This window comes from Micropterus salmoides, unplaced genomic scaffold, assembly GCF_014851395.1.
Source record: "Micropterus salmoides isolate LMB-PRFRI ecotype aquatic unplaced genomic scaffold, ASM1485139v1 Ms_hic_scaffold_15, whole genome shotgun sequence".
NCBI classification, from domain to species: domain Eukaryota; kingdom Metazoa; phylum Chordata; class Actinopteri; order Centrarchiformes; family Centrarchidae; genus Micropterus; species Micropterus salmoides.
Genome location: NW_024040596.1, coordinates 26,507,187 through 26,520,433, shown reverse-complemented (window position 1 = coordinate 26,520,433; position 13,247 = coordinate 26,507,187). Strand labels below are relative to the sequence as shown.

The 13,247-nt window shown below is 43.7% G+C and overlaps 1 protein-coding gene across 2 annotated transcripts; it reads left to right on the top strand.

Moving 5' to 3' along the window:
- On the top strand, positions 1–11,341 carry etv5a (ETS variant transcription factor 5a). 2 transcript variants are annotated; one of them, XM_038721326.1, is made up of 13 exons: positions 1–146; positions 1,918–2,054; positions 2,237–2,330; positions 2,426–2,473; positions 3,074–3,124; positions 4,998–5,121; positions 5,252–5,548; positions 5,644–5,987; positions 7,640–7,702; positions 8,119–8,187; positions 8,465–8,634; positions 8,778–8,879; positions 9,217–11,341. In XM_038721326.1, exons 2-13 carry the CDS (start codon positions 2,007–2,009, stop codon positions 9,445–9,447), a joined length of 1,641 nt encoding a protein of 546 aa, XP_038577254.1. In that variant the 5' UTR covers positions 1–146; positions 1,918–2,006; the 3' UTR covers positions 9,448–11,341. The 2 variants fall into 2 exon arrangements, with proteins under 2 accessions (XP_038577254.1, XP_038577253.1); XM_038721325.1 differs by having other exon boundaries at positions 8,778–8,885.
- Positions 11,342–13,247: the final 1,906 nt, after the last annotated feature.

Below are 13,247 nucleotides of genomic sequence, written 5' to 3'. Positions count from 1 at the left end.
GCTCAGTCAAGTTTTGTGAGTCGAAGGAGGCACATCAGTTTGTCCGTGCGCAGACGACCATACGAATATCGACACATTGTTTTTTTATTTGTGGATATTTCTACCGCATTATTTCGGATATAGAGGACCTATATACATACAACAAGGTAAGCTGCAATATTTATTCCGGTGAGAACTTGCTTTTTGAAGCCCTCTTATGGCTAGATATTTGTTCTAACGCTCTTTTAGACCTACAAACGAGCGCAACGCCATCTTATTTAAAGATATTTACTTTGGCAACCATTTTATATCTGCTCCTTTCTGCATAAAATAGACGCTGTATGTCCGTGGAAGCCCAGCGTGTGTTATGTTTGGTCCGTGGCTTATCTGCGTGGATATTGTCTTTGGCTTAATCAGCGCGGTCAGACGACTGTTTGTGATTTTATGAATGGCCGGGCGATTTTTTTCTCTCCCACTGTTTCCTCACGGGTCGAGTTTCACTTCATTGAGAAAAACAAGGGAGGGAATGGGTGGGGGGAAGGGCGGGGAGGAGGAGTGGCGGGGGTGGGATGGTAGGGGTACGGTAGGGGGTGTCGGGTGATTTTCGTCCCCCCAGCGGCGGCCCCCTATCCTCGGCTGAAGCGCAAAAGTTGTACTGAAAATTAGCAAGTTCCAGTAGTGATAAAAGTTGGTCCTAATTGCGCAGTTTCCGAGTTTGACTGTTTACTTTTTTTAAATACCCCGATGGCTGTGAAGCTGTTGTGGTAAACTTTGTTTTTAGCGCCTTTGGGCATCTCATTGGGCATTGTAGTTTTCTTCTCTTTCAGTAGATCAATGCTGTAGGTGTTTTTTTTTTTAAATAATAAACTAACTTTTTACCCCATATTTAAATAAAAAAACAGACATTTAAATCCTCTTCATCTTGCAGATACATTCTCACTGACTGACTTCTTTATTTTAACTACTACCATATGAATATCATGTTAGAGTAGAGTCCATAAAATTGTTGGTTGACGCACTATAAGAGCATGTTCCTGTATGAAGGTATGTAAAGTGAGTCCCGGTGTTATGAGTGGTATCTGTGCTCTGCGCTTGTAATTATTGCCCAGCAGCGATCCTGTGTTCGTCATCCATTAACAGGAGATTGAGGAGTGAGTCATATCACTCTGCTGAGAGAGATGTGAGAGCAGAGGGCAGTGGCTTTGTTTTACTGTCGTTTAAAGGGAGCTAGTGTTTCTAACTTTATTGTATTGTACACAGGGGGAGCAGGGAGTTTGGGTTCTGCTAATTGTTACACCGGTATTGTCACCCAAGAATAGGTTCAAGCCGCTATAAGACACTAATCAGATCTATGACTGGCCCTTTTTTCTATCTTGTTTGGAGGCTTTGCGTTGTAGTGCACGCCACAGACCAGAGAGATTCGCCTTTCCAAGTCTTTTACTCAAGTTCACCAAGCTGATTATACTGGAGAGTAGTTCCTGCAGATGGCCAGTGAGTGTGGCTGCTTATATAACAGTATTACGTGTTTTCCATACTGACTGTGTGTGTTTATGTTGTGCTGCGTCCTCTCACTCGGCATGGAGCGGTTCAAAGAGCTGTTTGTTGGTAAAATAAAGGGCTGCAAGGAGATGGTGGCCTTGTTGCAGCATCAGAATGTGATACAGAGGACCAAGTTGGGCCGCTGCGTAGATGCTTTACTATATAATTAATCACCTCAAGACAAAAGAAGTGACACAGTAACACTTTTAACACACTCAAACTCTGATTTTAAGTATACTATTGCATTTAACAGTAAGGTCTAACTGTTATTTTGTCCACCTGTATTATAACTAAAATACATTTATATTGCAAAAGAGGATGTTTCTTGTTTGAAATGCATATCTGAGCAGTTTTGTGATCCCTGCTGCATGTTTTCACTTCCAATCATGTGTTTTCCAGTGACCCCACAAAGTGACGCAGGCGCCGTCGCTTTAAAGCGAACACCTCCCCTCCCCCCCAACATTGGTGCCCCCAATCACCTAGATAACATGGACGGATTCTATGACCAGCAAGTCCCATTTATGGTCCCACCCAGTGTAAGTGGACACATGCCAGCGTCACGGATCACATCCTCACACTTTTAACCCATGGCTCCACATTATGGATGGTCCTCCTTGTGGTTGCCGTACATTTATTGTACACTTTATGTCCCATCTCCATTGTGCATCTGGGATGGAAGTGATGGTCTGAAGTTTCTTCATCTTCTCTTTCTCAACAGCACAAGTCTCACGTGGAGGAAGCATCTCACAACAGGCCTCTGAGCGACAGGAAAAGGAAGTTTGTCGACACGGAGCTCGCCCAGGACACAGAAGGTAACATTGCAAATGCGTGTCTTAGATGCCACAACAACATATGCAAACATAGTCATTGTTTTGCAATTAATGCTCAATATCGTTTTGATTTCCAGAACTCTTCCAAGACCTCAGTCAGCTTCAAGAGATCTGGATTGCTGAAGGTGAGATCTATATTGACTTTTACAATTGTTTTATTTAGTGAAAGTCTGTGCCTACGCGTTCCACTGCTCTGCCACTGGACCTAGAAAGTCCTGTAGCTATTAAACACTGCAAAATCATTTTAGCAGAATTAAGTTAGATTTGTGATATACTTTCACTACAACCAGCCACCGGAGAGTGCGTTTTGTACTGTAGTGGAAACATCTCTAATCTCTTAGTCCGGTGTTTCCAAATGGTGAACAGGATGAAATTGGGCAAGTTTTAAGATTAAAGAGTAACTCGATGGGAATGTGAAATACTGCTATTTTTGTGTTCGCAATTAGAGCAAGAAGAGCAAAGTCCTGTTCATGAGAAAGTGCTGACCAAGACCCCCTTTGTCTTCTCTAAAAGTAGTTTTTGTGGCAGTTGCTCACTTTCCTTTTTCTGTTGGATTACGTTGTTACTCTTTTTAAAATGCGTATTAATTTCTGTTGTAATTTTTTTTTCTTTGTGCACACTTTCATGGGCGCTTAACAGTGTCAGTGTTAGGTTGTTGGATATACAGCGGTCAAAAGAGGAATGTGTTTTTCTCACATGTGCGACATTCTCCTGTATCTTTACAGCCCAGGTGCCTGATGACGAACAATTTGTCCCAGATTTCCAGTCGGATAGCTGTGAGTACCTGATTTTTTTTTATTAATTTCTGATGATTGTGAGTCTCCTGAACCAATTTGGTATCAGTCAAACCCAGTCGTGATTAGCATGTTTTAGCCCAGCTTGGTTCTTGCCTGATTTGGCCAGAGATTTAAATGGCTGTGGCAATTGAGGCTGAAAATCAAGAAATGTTTTAGCAGCACTGCGTCAGAAATTTTCACCCCAAAATTTGCACAGGCTTCTTTTATGCTATGAGGAAATGGCTCTTATTCTATTTGTCCCTGACCGGATGTCCAAGTCACCACTCTTTTATAAAAATGTCTTCATCCTGCCGAGGGCAAACACCATTCTTCGTCTTCAAAACACAGCTCTGGGGAAAGGCTGCTCTCCCCCTCCCTCTCCTCCATTTTGAGTTTAATCAGCCGATTGGCATGGGGCATCACATGAGCCAAGCTCCTAATCTGATTTCACACTTTCCCGCACTCAGGCCCTGCTGCTGAAGTGGGCTAGATTCCAGTGGATAGGGCAGCTTCAGAGCTGCCTGTTTCACTCAGCTCGTGTCCCCAAAACTGTCAGCACCCCATCCCCTAAACTACTCCATACAAGCTCCTGTTTGTCTCTGCACATAGCCTTTAGGCTGCAACCCAGGGATATATTTGAATTATGCCCAATGGAGCATTTTATGATCTCCCCCCTCCCCTCTGTCTTTCTGAGTTTATGTTTTTGTCTGATGCGTAGGAGGTGGAGACAGGGTGTGGTTGCTGCCTGTCTTTGTCAGAGCTGCCTTTTAAATCATGGTTAATGTGGCACATCGCGCTGCAAACTGACCACCAGCGTGTAGTGCTGTAACATATTACTGAGGTTGATGCATTGACATGTATGTATTTTTATAGAGGGACCCCATCCAAGGTTGGGTGCATAAGTTGGTGTTTACCTTATGTAGTCAGCTCACTGTAAAGTACTGTTGTGGTGTAGTCCTTGACCTTGTAGTGTGTGTGTGTGTGATACAGAGAAGTGAGTTTTGCAGTTTGCTTCTGTTGCTAGGCTGCAGGCAATTCTCTCACAAGTTGCCTATTCACCAAAACCCGATTTTCTGATATGAGCTACAGTAAGTAGAACATCACATGGTGTGAACCACCCTTTCAATGACCCAGGCCTGAACTATGTATCATTTTGCTCTGAGGTGGAGAAGCCCTCTCAGTGAGATGGTACAGGAGAGGAGTTTGCATGTTGGGTGCTTGTTTGTTAATCCACCCTCTCTCCCCATTATTTACTTTTCTCTGTGTGAGGAGTCTCACTCGAGCCATTAGGTTTCACAGTGCACACGAGGGGAGCTCACGTGCCCATTGTGAGCTCTGCTTAGGTCCATCAGCACCATGGGTGATTTATTTGGCTCGCGCTCCTCTGTACCCAGGGATCTAGTTTCTGCCTGGCTATTATGTGGCGCCCCGGAAACTGCAGCCGATACGAAGAGAGCTGCAGCTAGTGTCTAATGGTTACAGCACGGGAGAAGAAAATCATTCAACGCCATTAGATTACAGCCACACTGATTCATGGGTATTGGCATTGGCCTGCTCTAATGGGAATCAGATGAGAAGTTTGATGGCTTTTGTGTGTTTACTGCAGTTAGTATCATGCTACCTAGCAGTGGTGGATAGATGCTTGTTTTCAGAGCCCAGAGTCGACCGTCATTAGGGCAGATGATAAATTGCTGCTAAGTGGCTCTGTCATTCGAGGGAATACAGAGATGTTGTCCATACATCCATTTATCCATCACTTCCAAATGTGGTTAAGATAACTGCTGCACTTCTGTTTATGGCTTCAATTAGGTGATCTAGAGTTTATCCAGTGCACTCAATTGTGTTGTTTCTCTGAATGTCTCCTCCTATCTAGTGATGTTTCATGGCCCGCCACCAGCCAAGATCAAACGAGAGCTGACTCCCTCCAAAGAGCTTTCTCCCTGCCGCCAGGACAGGAGTCCCATGCCCTACGGAGAGAAGTGCCTTTACAGCTACAGGTATGTGGTGTGTAATTACATTTGTAGAAGTCTACCAAGCGCATGCCAGCAGCTGCTGGAAAGTGTATTGATTATCCCTCTCAGATTAAAGGGTTGTCTGAATGTGTGTGCCCCATCTCTTCATCCACAGTGCCTGTGACAGGAAGCCCACTCCTGCGTTCAAGCCATTAACTCCCCCCTCGACACCAGTCTCTCCTTGTGGCCCCACCAGCACACCAGGAACGCACCCACTGAGTGAGCAGACCCCCCCTCCTCACCCGCATGTAGCCACTCCTATCCCAGGGCAGCGTCCAGTGCACGTGCAGCAGCCTGTAACAGCAAGCGCAGGCTCTCCCAGCCAGCAAGCACTCCACAGCCACAGCCCACCCTTTGCCGTGCCCTGCGCACCCGTCAGCCAGGATGCCAACAACTTCACACCTGAGCACAGGTGAGCACTCAGTTTCATCTCTATCCGGGTATGAGACTTGCTCAGTGTCTTTGCAAGCAGTGTTTCTGAAAAGAGACTTTCCCCTCCATCTTTAGGTTCCAGAGGCAGATGTCAGAGCCATGTCTACCTTTTCCCCCATCAGAGAGTCAAGGGCGCCCCCATTTCTTGCCCCAGGCTCCCAGCAGCAGCAGCAGCAGCAGCAACAACAACAACAACAATCTGCCACGCGATAGCCGGCCACCGTACCACCGGCAGATGTCAGAGCCATTGGTAGCTGTGCCTACCCAGGGTTTCAAGCAAGAGCTCATCGACCCACGATACACTGAGCAGGGCGTCCCCACTATGGGCCCCCCTGGTCCACCTCCGGGACCTCCACGTCAGGCTGCTTTCCACCCTATGGCCATCAAACAGGAGCCTCGTGACTTCTGCTTTGATTCTGGTGAGTGAAAGGGTAGTTGTTTACAAAATGTTCAGAAGAGTCGATTACCTCTCTAGGAATCCCGAGCTTTCTGCACTTGCTCAGCGAGAAAGTCCATGGCTAGCTGTTTGACAATAATTGTCTAGGGCTGTGTGCAAGTAGAGCAGGCGGAGGGTGAGGAATGTGCCTGGCCATGTTTGTTCTGGGCACTAACGCATGACTGTGAGTTTTAGCATGCAGCAGAGTCCTGGGCACAGGTGCTCATTTCACACACATCTACTTTCTCAAAGCCTAATCTGCATCATTCCTCCAGAGTCATGCAAGGAAAGTAAGTGGGTCTATTAGCTCAGCCTAAGCCTCCAAGGGCACAAAGTAAATGGGTCGTCCAGCCAGGTGCAGAGAACCTCTTCTCTGAGCCTACCTGGAATAGATCTAGGCCAGTGCCCTCAGGACTTAGTGACCTGCAGCACAGCAAGTTGATTGTAAGAGCCTGGAAATTCTCATCTTTACAGAATACACAAGGGGACAAATGGTGCCTTTCCTCCCCTCTCTTCTCCAAAAAGCCTTGTCAAATAGCCATGGCAGAGATGCTGTTTACTCACATGGTTTAAATCAAACAAGCCAGAGCAACTGGTGCATTGTTTGATCCCAACGCCCACACACCCAGCTGTTGTCCCCGCTCAGTTGCATTAACATCCTCTTTTCCTGAAACTTCTTTTGCTCACTCACTCTCATATACTCTCATTCCTTTTCTGCCTGGTGGGTGACCGGCTGGCTGGGCAGTGATGTAATGACAAATCCTCTTAGCTTCTTATGGCCTTTAAATACCTACGTCACAGAGGCCTAGCATCTCTACATGGATGGGAGACGCATTGTTACCTCCCATTGGTGGTCTACAAACAGTGACAAAACCATTTAGATTTAAAGCCACAATTTGAATCCATGTATTATAAGCATTTGACGTACAAGTTTTTAACTTTTTATTCCCTCTTTTCGCTTCCTCTATATAATGATAAGACTTAACTATAACAATTACTTCCTGCAGACTCTTTAAGTGAGGACAAGAAGAGACAGACTTAAGGAAACACTTGAACAAGATTCATCTCTGGTTGTCTTATCAGTAGACAGGAAACAGAATAATGGGTGTGGGTGGAGAAGGAGATGGTTGGTACGCATCGCAGAGACACTGTGAACGGAAGACAGGCCTTGACCCCTCAGGGGGGAGGACTGGCGTAACTTGATTGTCATTGAGATTTAAAACAGGAGCCATGGTGCTAATCTAATTTACAGGCTTGGTGGACATGCGAGGGGATGTAGTGTGCAGTGCAGAGTACTCTGATCTGGGCTTGAGTCCACTACTGTGTGTGTGTGTGTGTGTGTGTGTGTGTGTGTTTTTCAGCCCAGCTGTTGAAGCTGCTGATGAACTTGACCAGAAAGCAGCCACCATGTGTTTTGGCCTTTTTAATAGCTGTACTGTATATTTATCAACATAGCTTTGACTGAATATCTTCTCCATAAACATAAAATAAAACAAACCAAACACACTGCAGATAAATATCGAAACCATGTATCTTTGTACACAGGGATCCAAATATATCTGCCAGCTGCACATTTGATATGACAGTGAGGATGTTTCTGGTCTAAAATTAAACACCCATCTTCTTTGTTTACAGAAGTGCCTAACTGTCAGTCATCGTTTGGGAGAGCGGGAAGCTTCTACCAAAATAACCATGAAAGTAAGTTCAGTTTATTGTCTGCTTTTGTCTTTTTATGTCTCAGATGTTTGAAGTATTTCATTAGTTAGGTGCAATCTCTGTGACCCTGAGCCTCGAGACTTATCGAGCTGCTGAAACTTCAGCATTAGGGATGGCTGGTATAGCAGTCAGCAGCACTGAAATGACAGCCCAAGGGGAAGTGAATCTATGAATGAGTCCTGTGTAGCTGCTCCACACATACAGTTTTGTGTGGAGCATCAGCAGCTGGCAGACGCTCCGCACAATACAAGCTTCCACTCTTGGGAAGCGGCCCAACTATATTGCTTTGCATGCAGTTTGGATCTCTGGTTTGCTCACTGGCCTTCATGTCCCACGCTCTATCTGCTATTACACCTTCATCCTAGTAAGGTTGCATTTCTTTCTATTTTCCATTTCAGGCTTCTCCTTTGACAGAGATCCTCAGCTGTACTTTGATGATACCTGTGTGGTCCCTGAAAGATTAGAAGGTGAGACTGATAAAACAATAAAGGAAATTGTAAATATAAAACCTAGATATTGTATGCCCATAAAGTGCGATACTGTGGGCATTTTCTGTCCAGTTCTGACTGCTCATGGTGCATAATGTGCAGCAAGTCCACTTCACAGTCACCATCTGGCAGGAATGTCTCACCACACTGTGGCAATGGTGGAGGACAGTGCTGACTGACTTTTCTTTTTCTTCCCCCTTCTGCCTCTTTTTATTTCTCTATACTCTCTTCTATTTCCCTCTTCTTCCACTACCAGGGAAAGTAAAACAAGAACCCTCTGTGTATCGTGACGGACCTCCCTACCAACGCCGTGGCTCCCTGCAGCTCTGGCAGTTCCTGGTCACTTTACTGGATGATCCGGCCAATGGCCACTTCATAGCTTGGACTGGTCGTGGCATGGAATTCAAGCTCATTGAGCCTGAGGAGGTCAGTCCCCACTGCACTGGACTTATCTTCTGTCTAGTTCTTCACCTCCTACTTCAAGTCTGTTATCATGTTGATCTAATAAACTACATCAGTTCTCTATAGCTAATAGCAATTCTTTGTGTGTGTGTCTTACTTTGCTTCAGGTGGCTCGTCGCTGGGGCATCCAGAAGAACAGACCAGCCATGAACTACGACAAACTGAGCCGCTCACTGCGTTACTACTACGAGAAGGGCATCATGCAGAAGGTAAAGGCACGTTCACTCTTTTCTTGTCTCTTCCTTCACCATCTTCCCTCAGCAACTTTGTGCTGCACGGGGGCTAAAATATTCTAGATAGTGATATTTGATTACAGACATGGGGGGGGTTCGCAAATGTAGACTTATCAGTCACAGTGAATATTAGCCTGCTAGGCTACATCTCTTCTTCTACGAAAAAATTATGTATGGGTGAATCAGTCAGGGCTGAATTTCCCCAGGAAATTAGACATTTACAAATGCGATGCTATGTATGCATTAAAAATACACAAGAAGTATTTATCAGTTTCATATGTGAGTTAAATATGTATTTTCTTTTGTTTCTCAGGTGGCTGGGGAGAGGTATGTGTACAAGTTTGTGTGTGATCCCGAGGCTCTCTTCTCCATGGCCTTCCCCGACAACCAGAGGCCCAACCTGAAGGTCGACCCGGACAGCCTGCCAGGGCTGGACGAGGACACTGTGCCCCTCACCCACTATGACGAAACTGCGCCATACCTGCTGGATGCCGGCGAGCAGTGTGTGGCAGGCCTGCCCTTCCCAGACGGCTATGGCTACTAACAAGCAGGGGGGGTCCTGACACACAACATACATGTACACGCAAACACTCCCAAAGTCTCTTGACACCCACTCTTATAATCCAGAGCTGGAACTACTGAGCTGCTTGGAAGGAAAGCCTCGCGCTCTGCTCCTTCATGGTTCCCTCTTCTGCTCCCTGGAAAACCTTCATAAAACTCTGTAAGCTCCCAGGCTAAGAATGAATGAGGGGAAAAACCTGCGACAGCTCGTCTACTGCGACCTCATAGAGAGTGAGAGAAAGAGAGAGAGAGAACGGGGTTGTGAAACCAGTGAGTGTGAGCTGGACTTGGTTTCTCTGCCCACCTTACAAGCTTCCTAAAGTAAGGCAAGGGACTGCTGTTGCTGAGGAGACCAAAACGAAGGAAGGCCCCACGCTGCCGACTTTAAAAAGAACTGACAGATGCCCCTTTGTACAAGACTGCAAGAGTTGTTACATTTCTGATTTTGTGACAATCTGCTTTTCTTAAACAATTGAATAACCAACAGAGTAAATCCTTCAAAATCAAATGAGATATTCTAAATGCAGCACTATTCTTTAGTTGCCTTTTTGGGTTCCCTTCCCCCATTTTCATGTCACCACATCTGAACTACAAGATCCGTAAAAGGGCTTTAATTTGCAAAAACGGATTGACAAAAAACTAAACACAACATATTTTAAACCCACAAATCAGTTTGTTTTTTGTAGATAGGACTACACCTTTTTTTTTTTAAATATGCCAGCTGTTCTTCTACAATTTTGTTGAAACTTTAGAGACCCAGAACTCTCAGGTTTCTGGGGCGTTGCTGTATTTCAGGTTAGTTGGTTGGGCTGCTCTCTCGTGTATATGTTACGTTCTTTAATCGTTCTGCCCGTGTAAGAGATTGTATCTGCTTCCCTTTAGAGACTGCACCCCGTGGTAGGAGCCCACAGTCTATACAGTACACTCCTCTCATGTCTGTCCATCACTGCTGGGTCCTTTTTATTGCTCAAGTTCAGAGATGATTAGCACTCCATCTCCTCCATTTCAAAAGGGATTCATAACACGTACATATTTTCCCAGAGGCGTTGATAACTCATAAAAGCCTAAGAAGTTGTTATGTATGATAAATTGTCACATTGCTCATTTTTTTTTGTATTTCTGTCCAGGTGCTTAATATTTCCTTGGCAGTGTACTAGTTCCTCTGATGCACCAGTATGGCAGGAGCATCAGGACATTGCATGCAAAAAACAAAACAAAAAAAAAAACGAAGGGTGACTTTTTGATACCTTCTTTTGGACACCTCTCTGCCAATCACAAGTTGTCAACAGAAGACTTCTGCTTCTCTTTGCATGGTGTCAAGTCAAGACTGTGTCCACTAACATATCGCTTTACTGTCTTTGGACAAAGAAGATATTTGTGATATTCTCTGCATTTTGTTAATGTTCATTATCTGTGTTTCTGAATGGGGGCAAAGACAAACATATATAAAGTATATATTTTTGCTATAAGGCTGCATTTGTTTTGATTTAATGTATAAGCTGTATAGTTCTGCCTCTATTAGACATGTCCCTTTTTAAAAAAAACAACAAAAAAACAATCTCAATCCTTACGATGCTACTACTGCAGACTGTTTCTTTAAGAGGCCTCTGTATTGGGTTGGAGAATGGCTGAGAAGATGTTATCTTGCCTGTAAAGTGTGTCAGTGAGTGTGTTTGTGTGTGTATGGGTGTGTTTAAAGGCCAGAGTTCCAGCAAAGGCCACAATGAAGACACACATTATATCATGGGATCCACCCCAGGCATGGGGATTGTCTGCACTTGTATAGGCTTCGGTACCCTCCCCTCACAACGTGTTTCTTACACTGCTGAGTTTATGATAATCTGTACTGGGTACAATAAACGGTCCTTTATGCTTCACTGCCTGCAGTCCTGGTGTGTTTCATCATTTTCTCTGCGCTTGTCAGCTGACTGGCTGCTGTGCTTGACCTGGCTGACTTCTGAGTCACATGCTTGTCCTAACGCTTTCAGATACGTTTCTGGGTAAATGATTACTCCCTTTTAACCTGGGAGCAAATTTGTTTGAGCAACGTCTGGTTAGTTGTGTATAAGAAGAAACACTCATTCGATATGTTCTCTTAATGCCATAATTGGTGCTTAAGCTCATTTAAGTGAGCATTTTGGCAGTCTATGTATTTCTTTGATTAATCCACATGATGACAATGTTTAATTTCCATTAGGCTGTTTCTGAAGCCACGGGTTTTGAAATTAAAACCACATTGTGTTCAGCACTTTTGTTTGCTGTCAACATACCAGAGCGTAAGAGAACAAGAAAAGCTCTATTGACTCTTTTAATATTTATGGATTAGTCACACTGTAATGCTCTCGTGGTTGAGTGTGATTCACCAGTAAATAATTCACAATTTGATGCTGTAAACGGTGAGCTCCAAAAGTATACTGCACATACTTCTTTGAGTGTGTACAATGATTCATGAGTATCATAGAAGAGAAGTATTAGACTTGTCTAAGAACACAGAGCAAGTCATAAATATCAAAATATCCAGTACATGCTCTTCCATACACTAACGAGGTTAAAGTGTAGTCTTCAAGCCGGGATAACACCAGGATAAATTGCATTGAAAAGATATAAAATGTTGTCACCAATGAACGCTATTTGACATTCTGTAATGTAACATCTTTTACAGTAATAGACTGATATTAAACCAAATAACAAATAATTTTGGGGTGGCATATGTTGATATTTGATGTAATATTAATCAAAAGACCCAGGTTGACTGTGAGATTTGATTCATTGTTGCTGTGTTTAGGGTCTGAAGGTTGGTCCTGCCACATTATCCAATCTTAGGGCCGTGTGTCAAAATATAGTTTTACAATTAATGCAGTTAAATGACGCACACTGCTAAATTAATATTATCACTAAATTTGTGTTATGACAACAAAGCAGTCCTGAGGCTACACAATATCCCATGAGAATACCTCTCTGTACAATATTGCACAGAGAGGGGATGAAACAGGTAGCAGGTAGTTGTATCCTTGTCGACTGTAATGGGACTGAACATTTCTGCATGCCTATGTCCTGACATTGCCCTATTTACCCTACACATTTATGTAAATGTGTACATCTGTGGGTAATTATGAAGACATTAGTGGAAAAAGTATTTTGACCCTTTTCCACACTAGAAAAATACTCACATGCAAGTAAAAGTCCTGCAGTCAAAGTTTTACTGAAGTAAAACTGCAGAAGTATTAGCAGAATGTACTTAAAGTTTCAAATATAAACGTACTCAGAATGCTAAACCCCCTGCCATTGTTACATTATTATTTTATTGGATCAATATTATTTAAGTGGTTCTTAAATTCTGTGGTTTGAAAAAGGAGTAGCTAATTCTAAAAGCTTCATAAAGCGTTGGGAAGTTCTTTAATCGATAACAAAGCATCACATTTTATAAACTAATAATATATTTTGTGTCTTGTATCTCAAGATACTCTGAAAAGAAGTGAAATAAATGTAGTGGAGTGAAATGTAGGATACTTTCATATGCTATAAAGTAGCATAAAATGGAAGTAACTCAAAATCACACTTGGATCTGTTTAGCTCATGTAGCCACAGAGTGTTGTTTGAACTGATCGTGTGTGTCTGATGTTTCACAACTATCTTGTGACGTTTGTTTAATTTTAACAACTCAGCGAAGATTTCCCAGTGCCTGAAATGCATCCCCGAGGCATGTGTAGTCCTTCTTTACAGTGCCTGTCTTGTCAAATTTGCCTTGAACTAGAATACTTAGCATGATGGTATCTGCTATGA